This window comes from Lacerta agilis, chromosome 8 (genome assembly GCF_009819535.1).
Source record: "Lacerta agilis isolate rLacAgi1 chromosome 8, rLacAgi1.pri, whole genome shotgun sequence".
In the NCBI taxonomy this organism is placed as follows: domain Eukaryota; kingdom Metazoa; phylum Chordata; class Lepidosauria; order Squamata; family Lacertidae; genus Lacerta; species Lacerta agilis.
In genome coordinates, this window is record NC_046319.1 from 5,901,063 (window position 1) to 5,916,570 (window position 15,508).

Sequence of the window (15,508 nt, forward strand, 5' to 3'; positions counted from 1 at the left end):
GCTAATGGGGCGTCCCACTGCCGTCACACGATTTCTGTTCTCATCCTGAAGCAAATTTCTTAACCCGAGGTACTATTTCTGGGTTAGCGGAGTCTGTAACCTGAAGCGTCTGTAACCCAAGGTACCATTGTATTAGTGAGGAATTCTTAGACTGCCTTTTCAGTAAAACCATCACAATGTGGCTTACGTAAGGTAAAGGTAAAGGGACCCCTGACCATTAGGTCCAGTTGTTTCCGACTCTGGGGTTGCAGCGCTCATCTCACATTACTGGCCGAGGGAGCCGGCGTACAGCTTCTGGGTCATGTGGCCAGCATGACAAAGCCGCTTCTGGCGAACCAGAGCAGCACACGGAAACGCCGTTTACCTTCCTGCCGGAGCGGTACCTATTTATCTACTTGCACTTTGATGTGCTTTCGAACTGCTAGGTGGGCAGGAGCTGGGACCGAGCAATGGGAGATCGCCCCGTCGCGGGGATTAGAACCGCCGACCTTCTGATCAGCAAGCCCTAGGCTCTGTGATTTAACCCACAGCGCCACCCGTGTCCATCTTATGTACATCTACACAAAAAGTCATAAAATAAACTACTTAACGCTACATGGCCAGATCACACTATAAAAAACGCAATGAAACCATACAGAACAGACTGCAAGGTTGAGAGCCACAGAAAAACTCAGTATGTGGCCACTTAAAAAAACCTGATTCATTCAAACACACTCTAAGGTGTTATTTGGAGATTCTTAGGGATGACTGTTTTCCTTTTCAAATGACAAGAGTGCAGAACATTTCAACCCCCTTGGTGCCCCATTCTGTGTCTGCCCCTCCAGCTACAGAAGACTGTACACCATCCTGTTCAGACCTGCCAAATGCTCACTTCCCAGCTGCCAGCCAATGAAGGCATGTGTTTGGCCAACCCAAGGGTGGGGATTATTCCTTACTATGGCTGGACAATATCAAACCTAGATAAAGTAGTATTGAGCATAGCAGCAATGCAGTGAAGGAGCCCTGTGCACACTAGATAAGGATGGAAGCATGAGACAGCGAGCAGGAGAGCACTGAAGAAGCACTAGCTGGAGTTTTTTCCAAGGTGTAAATCTCAAAACAAGATCTAGCAATTACTGCACCTCCTCTTACATAATAACACTACAAAAGTCTGCTGGATCAGGCTAAAGGGGGCCAATCTAGTCCAGCATCTTGACCTGTTCACACAGTGGCTAACTAGATGCCTGTGGGAAACCTGCAAGCAGAATTGGAGCACCAGAGCCATCTCCACTCCTATGGTTTCCAGCAACTGGTATTCAGAAGCATTGCTTTCTCCAACTGTGGAGGCAGAGCCGAGCCATTTTATGAACTTCTATAATGTCACCTCCCACTCGCCTTTGGTTTCTGAAGGCCCTATACATATTGTAATTTCAGAAAAGTTGACCCATTTGGGCGCATGCTTCTCAAGGCACCAAGCCAATGGATTACACCACCCCATGGTGCATGTTTCTGATGTCTATTAAGAAACAATCTCAGGTCTGGTAGGTTCCCATCAATTTTTTATTTGGTACTGACAACATACCAATATCCACTATTACTGGCTCTCTCTGTTCCTGTGAGAACAATGATCTTATTTTCTAGTCTGACTTTGGATTGAATCTCTTCATGTCCCAATGTCATGTCCAACCATGCACTATGGATTTATAACAGAAACTCACCACATGACTCTTTGTTTTGTTGTAAAGTATTTTGATTACTTCATGAAGTTAAATATAGATTTTTTTTATAAAAAAACCCTATTCTTTTTGTCTAATATGGGCAAGAAGTCTCCGTCTTTCTGGCAACGGCGAAATACTTTGAACGGAACCCATGAAGCTGGTAGATCCCACGGCAGCCTTTCAAAGCAGGGCTTTGATCGCCTCTTTTAAAAGGAGAAGATGGAGGGTTTAACTGATGGTGCCATGGGAAGTGAGACAAACTCTACTGCAAGGGTCCCCAAACTAAGGCCTGGGGGCCAGATGCGGCCCAATCGCCTTCTAAATGTGGCCTGCGGAATATTGCTTGCCCAAAAATGGAAATTACAGGAATTACCAACGATTGATGAGTGGCAGACGAAGATGGCGGAATACGCTGAACTTGCAAAACTGACTGGCAGGGTCAGAAACCAGGATGACTCGAGGTTTCAAAAAGATTGGAGTAAATTTGTGGAGTACTTAAGATTGAATAGAGGAAGTTTGAAGACACTGGTAGGATTGGAATAAACCTTTGACATAGACTAATATGGAGGAATAAAAAACTGTGCGATAAGATTGGACTACAAAACCGACTGACGTGGGGGAGGGAAGTCAAACTCGGCGGAGTTATGGGATATAATTTGTATTAGATGCTGAATTAATTTGTTGTATATTTGAAAAATAATAATAAAAATTTATTTAAAAAATAAATAAATAAATAAATGTGGCCTGCGGACGGTCCGGGAATCAGCGTGTTTTTACATGAGTAGAATGTGTCCTTTTATTTAAAATGCATCTCTGGCTTATTTGTGGTGCCTGCATGGTGTTTTTACATGAGTAGAGTGTGAGCTTTTATTTAAAATGCATCTCTGGGTTATTTGTGGGGCATAGGAATTGGTTCATTCCCCCCCCCCAATATAGTCTGGCCCCCCACAAGGTCTGAGGGACAGTGGACCAGCCCCCTGCTGAAAAGGTTTGCTGACCCCTGCTCTACTGCATACCCAGTACTGTACAGCAACCAGTGTTAGAAACTGGGATAGAAAAGCTAAGAGCCAAATGGCTCCTGGAACCTGGGTTGTGGGTGCCAAAACAGAATGTCTAGTCACCATTTGGGGGAAGGGGTCGGCAACACTTTCTGTTTATTATTTTGATAAGCATGAACTAATACACAATTCACAAAAGTGAAACACTGTTAATATCACATTTTAAAGAGAAATTGTTAATACATGTTTAATTTGGTGTTTACAATAAAAATATTGGTACCATGCTTCAATTTTCAAAACACTCTACTCTTTATTGTTAAAGTCCTCAGCATACTGTCTATCCTTAACATATATTTCGAGGCTTCAAAATATATACATTTCGGTAATCCTCGAGTATCAGCCAGGCGCAGAAAATGGCACGCAGACTTTTTGAGGTGCTTGCAAAGGGAGAATCTTTAAGTTTGAAATGCGCCCTGCTTAATTTGGAAGCCTGGTGGCAACCAACAACCCACGGGGCTCACACACCAAGTATGAATGGAACGGTGGAGTTTGCCACCAAAATGTAAAATGCTAGTGGAACAGGGGCATATGTGAAGTCAAAGCTGATGCTTAAATGCCTCAGGTGTCTTGCAGCAACTGGATGTCAGGAAGTGGCCTGGAGAGAGGACTGCACTTCTTGGGAGACGTGAAACATCAGGAAAAGCCCGTCTGCTAGTGATGGGAGTGCTGACAGCAAAACTTTTGATGGCCAATTCCCGAGGACCAAAGGGTTCCCAAAAGTCCCTTAGTAACCTTAACTGAGGCCAGGGTGGAGTCTAAAGCCACTCCAGAAGTTGAAGTCAGAACCAAATGGGAAACACTATATTGGTCAGGTGACCGGTTTAAAAAGATGGCAGGTACTGGTAGCATGCTGAACAGTTAAGTGGGCATTGGTACTCATAAAATGTCAGGCAGTGTAGTGAAGAGTGTAACAGATGTCAGTACTGCCATAGTACAAGTCAGTTATCAACAAGGAGCGTTAGAAACTCAGATGTATAACCTAATCACCGAATGGCACCTTAAACCTCGGTTACAGTTGCCGCAACTGATTATCTAGGCACCTTTTGCTTTAATGGAGTTGTTTATTATTATTATTATTATTATTATTATTATTAAAGTCACTTTATACTCTGGGGGCAGGGGGAATGCTACAGAAAGGACTGAAAAAGTGCTACTTTGTGTTATGTAGATTCTCTTCCCAAATGACTGAATGAAAGAAATATACACCAAGTCAGTTGTTTTATGGTGCTGACATCACAAGCAGTCCCACAACAGCAACACAGACAGACACACATTCAACAGGCAGCAATACTGAAGAGAAGAAAACTCAAAAGTAGTACAAGTGGGGCAGGAATAGGGTGAGGGAAAGACCAACTTTGCAGTACAGTGGTGCCCCGCTAGACGGAAATAATTCGTTCTGCGAATATTTTCGTCTAGCGAAGCGGCAATGCAAACCGCTTGCGAGGCAGCCCCATAGACAAATTCGTCTTGCGGGGCAGCCTTCCGCTAGACGAATGCCTTCGTCTAGCGAGTTTTTCGTCTAGCGAGGCATTCGTCTAGCGGGGCACCACTGTACTTTTTTGACTATCGCAGAACCTGCTCTTTGGAAAAACTTTCAAATGGGACTGGAGCAGATGATGGCTTCACCATAATTTCCCAGAATGGCAGCATCAAGCCACTCTGAGCATCTTCTGCAATGGATACGCACAATAACAGCCCTTCAAGTCCAAAGCAAAAGTCATGAGCAGCGAGCAAAAACACACCAACTTTCTCCCTCAACTGACAGTGGCAGCCTTGTTTTTCAAGCCATTACAGGGCTAGAGAATAAGCACTGATCTGCTACTGTATCCAAACCAACCATCCCCAACCCAGTGCCCTCCAGATGTTTTAGAGTCAACTCCCCTCAGCCTTAGCATCATATGGCCAAGTTGGTTGGGGCTGAAAGGAGTTGCAGTCTGAAACATACAGAGAGACGAAACTAGGCTGAGGAAGTCTTGCATAAAACTGCACAAATTATTCCCGCACTGCAGGGGGCTGGACTAGATGACCCTCAGGATCCCTTCCAACTCTTCAATTCTATGATTCTAAGTTGTGGAGCTTCATGGCCTAAACAGACCACCTTTTTCCAATTCCCAAGGATTGCAAAACAAGAAGACTGATCAAGACCCCAGCAGGCCATAATCTCTATTGGACTGTGCTTGCCTCGATGACTTACAAGGGGAAGTGAACATTTACATAAGATCAGAACTAAAAGAGCCCAAGTGCCATCTTGTCCAATCTCATGCCATTCACCACCTCCACTCTGATCTGGCTATCTACCGAATCCAGATGACAGCAGTGTACCACAAACTAAGAGCAAGTACAGGGCTGTCAGACAAGTGCAAAACAACAACTCTAGACAACATGCCATATACTACAGCAGGGGTCAGCAAACTTTTTCAGCAGGGGGCCAGTCCACTGTCCCTCAGACCTTGTGGGGGGCAGGACTATATTTTGAAAAAATATATGAATTCCTATGCCCCACAAATAACCCATCTGAGATGCATTTTAAATAAAAGCACACATTCTACTCATGTAAAAACACGCTGATTCCCAGACCGTCCGCGGGCCGCATTGAGAAAGCGATTGGGCCGCATCTGGCCCCCAGGCCTTAGTTTGGGGACCCCTGTGCTACAGAGTGAGGCAAAAACCCTCCAAGGTAACTAACTATCCAATGTTACCTACGACGAATTATTTCAAAGCCCAAATGTGATACCGAACAAGGCCTGCTTCCAGAAAAGTTCTATTCAAATGCAATCCACACCAGCCAACAACATCCTGCTGTGACAGTAAAGAAATCTCTCCTAGAACAATTTCCAAAACCACCCAACCAGTTTCACCATTAAATCCCAGAACGGAGGACAAACAGCAGGACGGCGGAGAGAAACAGTCAGGTGGTTCAAGCAGCTACTGCTCCTGATATGCAGCTGAGTTCAGAGGCATCTACCGTGTGCTACATTCAGACAGCAATGGACTGAAAGCAACAAGGGCCTATAGACTAAAAAACAAGAGAAAATGGCTAACCTATCTGCAGGAAGAAAACTGCAAATCTCTGCACCTGTGGCAGTATTTTTGAAGGGCTGCCCAAACAAAACAAAGGGGGGGGGCTTTATTTATTTTTTACAGATACCTTCTTGGGTTTTAGAATGTGATGAAAGGTTACACATTCGTGGAGGAGAGGGCTATCAATGGCTATTAGTCAGGAGGGCAGAAATGCTTCCGAATACCAGTTGCTGGAAACCGCAGGAGTGAAAGAAAAATGGTCATGTTCAGGTCATGCTTCCTGGTTTCCCATAGGCATCTGGTTGGCCACTGTGAGAACAGGATGCTGGACTGGATGTAACACTGGAATGATCCAGCAGGCTCTTACCTGCTAGGTAACTTCCATTCTCATGTACACATACATTATTTGTTCATTACTCCTTTTTCAATATTAAACTGACAGGTAACACCTGGCAAACACAGATCTCTCTCTATTGAACTTCCTCTATGGAACTTCCTATTATCTGATTGAAGGATGCCCTTAGGAGATGCAGACAGGCTTATTGCTTGCTGGATTTACTTACAATTTTTACTAGAACCCCAAGATCTATCAATCAAAGCTGGTGCAAAAACCATACACTGAAGAACTCCTGAACCCAGGAATGTGCTTTGAATTCTAGAGCTCACAGTTCTTCCACTAAAAGGACTCCTAGTTACCCCAAGCTTTCTCCTTTTTAGAAGCACAAATTAGGTTAGTTTTGTTTGTGTGTTTTGGGAGGAGGGTAATTTTGTTGTTGCTACTCTTAAACTAGGAGACAGAACTCCGTGCCAGTTTGCTGCAAACAATCCAGAGATCTATCAGAAAATCCAGATTACCTCTCTGCATTTGGACTCCCATACACCCTGCAATGAAATATATTCACCCAAGCATTGGTGTGGGGATCATACACTAGACCTGTTAATAACTGCTTGCCAGGTCACATGTAGCCCACAAAACTTTTCGATGAATATGGAAGCTTTGGTAAATAGTAAGAGCTGGCTCTTCTTTCAGGACAAATGACCAAGAATATCTTTATGCAAGGAGGGCTAGTATTTTTTCTTTTTAAAGCTGATAAGCCATCTTCATTTATTCACAAGACCACCACATATAGTCAATATGATCCAAGCAATAAAGTTCTGAATTGATCAAGATGTGTTAAATCCAAGCTGCTTGGAAGCCAACCAGAACCTGCAGTTTCTCAGTGAAACAGTGGGCTTTTTCACATTTGGTATACACCAGACTTCACTAGAGAAGGGAATTCTCTAGTGAATTAATTTTAGGGTTGTGGGTTCAAGCCCCACATTGGGCAAAAGATCCCTGCATTGCAGAGGGTTGGACTAGATTACTCTTGTGGTCCCTTCCCATTCTGAAATTCTATTATTCTACTCGTGCCAGTGTGGTATAGTGGTTAGAGGGCTGGACTAGAACCTAGAAGAACAGGATTCAAATCTCTACTTGGACACAAAGCTCAGTAGGTGACCTTGAGCCAGTCGCTGCCACTCAGTCTAACCTACCTTACTGGGATGTTGTGGGAATTAAATGAGGAAGGGGAGAAACATGTACATCACCTTGAGCTCCTTTGAGAAAAGGTATGATATATATGCAATAAATAAATGCATTCATTGGAATCAATTTAAATTATCATCCCAGTTGATGGTAACTTGAAACTTTTGGTAGTAGAGCAAAGTTCAATCTCTAGTTAGGGAATCAGGCGGTGGAAAAGGCATTCACTGAAGACTAGAGAGCAGCAGCAAGCTAGAGTAGACAATCCTGGGCTCAATGGACAAGAAAGCTCACCTGGTATAAAGGCAGCCTGAACAAACTTAACAGAAAACCAGATGTTTTGCCACGATGAAACTTGAGAAACTTATTTTACATTTGCGCATATGGGGTATTAAAACAAATGACTAGTGAATATATCCAAAGATTAACGTAAGAACATATAAAGAGCCTGCTGGATCAGGCCAATTGTCCATTGTGTCCCGTTCTCACAGTGGACAATCAGATGCTCCAAAGGAAAGCCTGCAAGCAGGACCCAAGCATAGGGAGCACTCTTGCCTCTTGTAGTGTATTCTGAAGAATTGCTGCGCCAACTGTGAAGGCACAGTATAGACCTCATAGCCAGTGGCCATCAATAGCTGTCTCACCTTATCTTCTTTTAAAGCCATCCAGGTTGGTGGCCATCATCGTCTCCTGTGGGAGTGAGTTCTATAGCTTAACTATTCTGCTAGAAAGAATGATCTACAGCCGAAATTCACATTTTATCAGACCATTACTAATTCATATTAATGGCAAAACTAAGGAAAATTAAAAAAAGAAAAAGAAAAATATCTGGGAAACACTTGGGGCACTTCATGCATTCCAACAGACAGGCCCTCGCATTCCCGCTTGGTGTCAACAACAGCCACTTGTAAATCTGAGGGGAGATGGTACACACCTACCTCCCCAGAGGAGGCTCAGTCTGCTGCTGTTCCTGGGGGTATAATTATAAGGAGTTACACAAATGCCTTTCAGAAAAGACATGTCAACCTATGATGGGTGGTGGAGGAGCAGGGAGCCATTTTTCTTTGCAATGTGTGAAGTGACTCCAAAGCATTTCATCTCCAAGAACTTGCACAGCTAAGTTACCAGCAAATGAACAGCTCACCCTTGTGGCACTTGGAGGTAACCAAATCCAGAAGGAGCAGGCTGGGGGATGTTATGCCCAGAGCCACTGCCCTGGAGGAGCCCAAGGCCCACATCCCCCTCCGCACAACTCCTGCAAGTTCTCCATTCTTTCTAAACCACAGCACAGTCCTGGCAAAAAAGGCCACCAAGGAGGCTGGACTGACCAAAGCAGAGTTTGCAAAAGAGCAACTGAGAGGAATAAAAATCCCGGCATAACGCTGCGCTACCTGGGACTAGAGAGAGGGCAGAAGGTTGTTTTTGCTATCCCTCCCGTGGAAGCGAGTACAGTACAGCCGAGGCAAGTGACTTAAGAAGTGGGCCGAGGCTAGTTGTTGGGGTTTTGGGCTCCCTAACTCTGCTGTGCTCTATCTTTTGTCCCCCTTCCCAAACCCAGAAAGCTGGATCAGAGAGGGCCGGAACCCCTTCCGACTCCTCAGCATCAAACCCCGCTGAAGTAACCCATGACCGGATCCGACCCCGCTTCTCCCGCCCGCGCCTCTTCCTCCGCCTGGCCACGGGCCATGGCGCTCCTTGCATGCGGGAAGCTCCCAGGCTCAGCCCCCGCCGGCATCTCCAAGTGGGGAGCCCTCCTGGAAACCCTGGAGAGCCGCTGCCTGCCAGCCAGTGCAGGCGGTCCTGAGCTACACGGGCCCAGGGTTCTGGCCGTGACCGGGGGAGCCACGCGCCTCGAACCGCAGCCGGCCCCGGGGCCACCCTCCCACCGGCCGGGCAGAAGCGGGTCCTGAAGGGCCGGCCTCGAACTTCTCCCGGGCGCCCCTCCTCCTCCTCCTCCATTCCGGCGCAGGCCCAGGAAGCGCCCGCCGAGCTCGGCCCCCGCGCGCATTTTCTCATGGCCCCCGGCCGGCTAGGCCCGGCCCCCGGGTGGCCCCTGCCAGGCTAGGCCCCGAGAGCCCCTCAGGTCTCTAGCCCGGCGGCGCGGCCTGTCCCCCGAGCCCCGCTCAGGGCCAGGCGAAGCGGGTTCCCCGCTCCCTCGCGCATCCCCTCACCTGCACATGATCCGCCATTTTGCTCCATTCATGTTCCGCTCCCGCCGCCGCTCTCGCCGCCGCCGCCGCCGCCGCCGCTTCTCGCCCCCTCCCACCGCAGGCGACCCAGCCAGGGCTGCCGCGCCTGCGCACTGGCGCCGGCCCTCCTCACGCACTCGGCGTAAAGCGGGGCCTCTAAGGGCTGCGAACGAACCAGGGACGCCGCCGCCGCTGCGGCCGCCGCGCGGGCTTTCGGAATGGCTCGGCTGCTCTGCGGCGGCGTAGAGGAGGGAGCCGCCGGTCGCGCCGCAGTGACGTCACCGCGCAGGAGCGGGGGGGGAACTGTTGCGCGCGCGCGCGCGCGGGGACGGATGGGGCTGGGGAATGTGCGGGGTGGAATCGGACTTTGTTTACATGGCTTCTTAAAGGGGCCGCGCGTCGTTGCGCGGGGCAGGGCTCCTCCATGGAGGGCGGGGGGGGGTAGGGAGCTAGTCTGAAACAGCCGGCCTCTGAGGGGCAGGCGGTGTGGGGACAGGAAGGAAGCGTCTGAGGGAGCCTTCTCCAACCGGGCGCCCTTCAGGTATTTTTGGACTACATCTCCCATCACCCTCAGCGTCGTGCGGCCGCGCTGGCAGGGGCTGATGGGAGTTGTAGTCCATAAGCGGGTCAGACCAGGCAGCCTCTTTTTCACAGGGGCGGACCAGATATATGCCTCTTGTTGGAAACCCACAAAGCAGGATCTGATCCCAAGAGAACTCGCCTCCCCCCCCCTGTGGTTGCCAGCAACTGGTATTCAGAAACATCGCTTTTCATTTTACCTCTTACCCTTGGCTTGTTCTTGTTTGTGCCAAGGGCATTTTCCACTGTACCCCAAGTCGCTTTTATTATTTATTTATTTATTGCATTTATACCACACCCTAAGGAGTTCAAAGTGGAGTACGTCAGTGCCAGATTTAGGGCAGCGTGAGTGGTTCCTGTGCGCAGGGTGCACTGAACCGAGGGGGTACAAAATTGAGAAGATCCATAATTGAGAAGATCCATTTTGGGGGGGCCATATTACAAAAGTTCTGAGAAATCTCTTATGTGGGACAAGAAGCTACAGTGAGAACTGGATATGGAACAACTGATTGGTTCAAAATTGGGAAAGGATCACGACAAGGCCGTATATTGTCTCCCTGCTTATTTACGGTAACTTATATGCAGAATTCATCATGCGAAAGGCTGGACTGGATGAATCCCAAACCGGAATTAAGATTGCTGGAAGAAATGTCAACAACCTCAGATATGCTGATGACACAACCTTGATGGCAGAAAGTGAAGAGGAATTAAATAACCTTTTAGTGTGTATAAGAACATGAGAAGAGCCTGCTGGATCAGGTCAATTTATTCCAGCATCTTGTTCTCATAGTTTCTAACCAGCTGCCCCATTGGGAAACCTGCAAGCAGTAGTTGTTTCTGGTACTGTATTTGGAAACTTTGCTGGCTTCAGCTGTGGAGGCAGAGCATTGCCATCATGCTGAGTAGCCCTCCCTATGAATTTGTCTAAACCCCTTTTAAAGCTGTCTAGGTTGGTGCCCATCACTGCCTCCTGCAGAGCGAGTTAAGTTTCACTATGTGCTGGTTGACATCCATCTGTCTCAAAAGACAATAGAGTGCGCCTCCAGAAGTGAAATCCAGCTGCTGCATTAGCAGCACCTAAGCGACCTCCCTGGGGCGCAAGCCTGGGCAGTGTGTATGAAGGTCTTGGGCTGCCCAGACAACAAGACTTTACTCTTGTACTTAATTTTAGCTTCATCAAACACCCACAAGTTCGATTGCTGTGAGAGAAGGGGGTGGGTGGGAATTTTTCTCTATCCACTTTCTCCATGCCACACACAGTTTCAAAAAATTGTCCCAGTGTAAAATAAATGTCCACCCCCCTCTCATTTTGGTCTGGACTATCATGTTACAAATCTGCATTATATATGGGGGATCCCTACCCTCCAAACTATAGCTATAAAGCACCTATTGCAGGCAAAGGCATACTTGGCTTTCCAGATGTTCTTGAGACTACAGTTCCCATCATCCCTGACCACTGGTCCTGTTAGCTAGGGATGATGGGAGTTGTAGTCTCAAAACATCTGGAGGGCTGAGTTTGCTTATGCCTAACCTATTGGCTATGGGACAGAGGAGGGATGCTCTAGAAAAGGGAAAAGGTAAAAGACCCCTGGACGGTTAATTCCAGTCAAAGGCAACTATGGGGTGTGGCACTCATCTCGCTTCAGGCCGAGGGAGCCGGCATTTGTAGACAGAAAGCTTTCTGGGTCATGTGGTCAGCATGATTGAACCGCTTCTGGCGCGACGGGACACCGTGATGAGTGCCAGAGCGCATGGAAACACTGTTTACCTTTCCGCCACAGCGGTATCTGTTTATCCACCTGCACTGGTATGCTTTCGAACTGCTAGGTAGGCAGAAGCTGGGACAGTGCAACAGGAGCTCACCCCATCGTGCGGATTTGAACTGCTGACGGATTTGAACTGCTGACCTTCCGATTGGCAAGCCCAAGAGGCTCAGTGGTTTAGACCACAGCGCCACCCACTGCCTTTAGGGATGCTCCACCCTTCTTCTGAGGCCTGAGCATGACAGAAGTGGGTTGACCTTCTGGGCCCTCCTGGCAGGGCACCTCTCTTGGTTGTGAAGTTGCAAGAGCAGGAAGGGGAGGGCAAGAGCAATGGAGGGTGGAGGAGAAAGGCTTGCCTTTCCAGTGAAGTGTGGGCTGCATTTGCTTTATGAGCAAGCAGGGAATGAAAACAACCAGCTATTAAATATTCTTCCTGGGAGACCTGTAACACTTTCTGTCCTATCCACTTTGCGGGTCTAAATAAGAGGCTGTTTCTGGGCAGAGAAATGCCAGCATCTTGTGTGTGTTCTAGGAGATCCTAAAGCCTTTGCCAGCCTGGTGCTCTCCAGATGCCCTAGGTCTACAACTCTGTTGTAAGAATTTTAAGGTATTTTATTTATATATAATAATTGTTATTAATGTACCAAAACAAATAAGGCCACATGTCTGAAAAACAGCACAGGAAGACAGGCCTCACTCCATTTTGACTCCCAACTGACCAAGTATTTCTTTGTCTCAGGAATAAAGGGGGGGGGGTTGCCCCTCCAGCTACACAGCAGCCCTCTGCCTGAGTGATAATCTCTGGCATCCTGATATCTGAGTGTCAGACAAAAGTGTGTGATTAACTTGGCTGGGATATAGGGAAATGTAAATATCTTTTGTTTCACTTGATGGGTTTTTGGTGGAGGGCAAGAGGAGACATGGGGGCAGGGTCCAAGATGCTCAGATCACTGCTACCAGGCCCTCCCAATTTTTGATGTAATTCTAATGTATGGAGGGGTGGTCTTGAGCTGTAGGGGCGCAATTTCAAAAGTCTATATAGGAGCTTGTGCGCCTTTGTTTGTGGTCTTTTGCTTGCAAAACACCCTGCTGCAGCAGTTTTCTAATAAAGGGCTATCGCCTTGCTTTGGGAGATTCTGTATCGTCTCTATTTATTCATAAGTGCTCCTGAGAGGAGGGGAGCCCTACTAAGGCTCTCCCCCGGGTTCGTGGACTCCCTTCTGGGGTTGAACCTAATTTTTATAACAACTCCCATCCATCCCAGGCAGTCTGGTCACCAGATTCTGGGAGTTGTAGTGCAACAACATTGGGCAGCTGCACCATACTGGCCACCTCTAGGATAAAGATAGAGTGGGGGGGGGGCGAGAGCCAGGGAGCAGCACTGGGGGGATGTTCTGGTATGGCAATGCCACCTCTAAGCTTTGTACTTCCTGGATTCCTGCTTTGATACCTGCATTGCAGGAGCTGGACTAGACACTTTTTTTGGTGTCTTCCAACTCTACAGTTCTACGATTCTATGACTCTTGAGTGAGACCCCCTCTCCCAGAGAATCCCCCCACTCCTCCTTCCAGATGTCCCCACTAGCTGCTTCTGTTGATCCTCTTCTGACCTCCTGGCTTCCCACCAGGCCATCACAGAGGCCCAGGGCTCTAAAAGCCAATCCACCCTTTAACATGTTTTCCGTTCAGCTGGTGAAGAAAACCAAGTATGCATATCATTCTCCAAGCCTCCCGCCTCCCCCAGTTAACATCAGAAGCAGTTTGCTAAGATTTTATGTCTAAAAATATATATATATTCAGAAATTCTCTTTGTGAAGCTCAGGAAATTATGCAGAGCCCCCTTGTCATCTGTACGCAGGGAGCAATGCCTGCTGCAATTTGCCTTATAGCCTGTGCAGCATTATTATTATTATTATTATTATTATTATCATCATCATCATTATTATTATTACTATTTTATTATTATTATGGAGGCAGTGAGAGATTTTACTTTCTTGGTCTCCATGATCACTGCAGATGGTGACAGCAGTCACGAAATTAAAAGACGCCTGCTTCTTGGGAGGAAAGCAATGACAAACCTAGACAGCATCTTAAAAAGCAGAGACATCCCCTTGCCGACAAAGGTCCATATAGTTAAAGCTATGGTTTTCCCAGTAGTAATGTACGGAAGTGAGAGCTGGACCATCAAGAAGGCTGATCGTCGAAGAATGGATGCTTTTGAATTATGGTGCTGGAGGAGACTCTTGAGAGTCCCATGGACTGCAAACAGATCAGACTTATCCATTCTCAAAGAAATCAGCCCTGAGTGCTCACTGGAAGGAGAGATCCTGAAGTTGAGGCTCCAGTACTTTGGCCACCTCATGAGAAGAGAAGACTCCCTGGAAAAGACCCTGATGTTGGGGAAGATGGAGGGCACAAGGAGAAGGGGACGACAGAGGATGAGATGGTTGGACAGTGTTCTCGAAGCGACTGGCATGAGTTTGGCCAAACTGCGAGAGGCAGTGAAGGATAGGCGTGCCTGGCGTGCTCTGAACCATGGGGTCACGAAGAGTCGGACACGACTGAACGACTGAACAACAACAACATGATTATTATTATTTATTAAATTTATTGTTCACTCTCTTTTTAGCTACGGGAACTCAAACTGACAGCAAAGGATCCAGAAGTTCTCACAAGCTGCGTGCCCATTCCTTCAAAGGCAGCGGAACCATATCAAGGCAACCTCCCACCCATCAGGTCTAGGGAACCGCCCGCTAACAGTGCCTCCGTCTTATCTGGATTGAGCTTCAGTTTTTTGGCTCTCATCCAGTCCATTACCAAGGCAAGGCAGCAGTCCACGGATATAGAAGCCTGCAGAAAAGAATATTTGGGGAATTTGACAGCATTGAGCGTAGTAGCCAGACAGGCATCATGAATTCAAATAAAACTATTTAGAGTGAGGGCCAGTAGAGGGAGAGGTCTGAGAACAATCCCATTTGTCACTCTCCCCTCCCTCCTCTGTTTCCCTTCTAAAAGCTTCAAGGACAGGAGAAGAACTCCATATCTTTGTTATCTGAGGGGCTGATTTCGCTTGCTTTCCATCCCACTCCCTTTCCTTTTTGTGTTGTGTCTTTTAGATGCTGAGCTGGGGGCAGGGACTGGTGTTTTGTGTTTTTTGAAAAAGTGTACAGCCCTCCTGTTCACAAAGTTGTGTTTCTATATTAGGTTGGAACTTGGAAGCTGCTCAGAGTGGCTGGCTGGGGTATATTATTATTATTATTATTATTATTATTATTATTATTATTATTATTATGCGGTGATGGATTTAAAGGGGAATTCGACAATTTCAAGGCTGCTGGTGGCTACCAGCCATGATGGCTACTTTTATGTCTTAATTGCTTGAGACATTCTGCCCCTGCATACCAGTCGCTTTGGAGCAACTGTCAGAGAGGGGTCTTGTGCTTAGGACCCACTGGTGGGCTTCCCATTGTGGCTCCTGGTTCACCGTCGTGGGAAACAGGAAACCTTGGATCTGCTGCAGCTGCAGGGCTCTTCTGTGTCAACCGAAATACTCCTGTGTGAATTTCCCTGGGTACTGAGATCAGCGTTGGCTGTGGAGTCGGCCAGAATCCCTTGGCGCTGTGGACGGAGGAGGAGCGGTGAGTGCGTGTGTCATAGAATTGTAGAATCGTACAGCTGGA

General features: G+C 47.4%; 1 protein-coding gene across 1 annotated transcript in view; it reads right to left on the reverse strand.

Moving 5' to 3' along the window:
- XPO7 (exportin 7) overlaps positions 1-9,699 on the reverse strand; it is a 54,560-nt gene extending 44,861 nt beyond the window's left edge. The window contains exon 1 of the mRNA XM_033159194.1: positions 9,470-9,699. Within this exon, the coding sequence (XP_033015085.1) occupies positions 9,470-9,487 (18 nt within the window). The 5' untranslated portion in view covers positions 9,488-9,699. The remainder of the gene's footprint in view (positions 1-9,469) is intronic.
- Between the last annotated feature and the right edge of the window lie 5,809 nt (positions 9,700-15,508).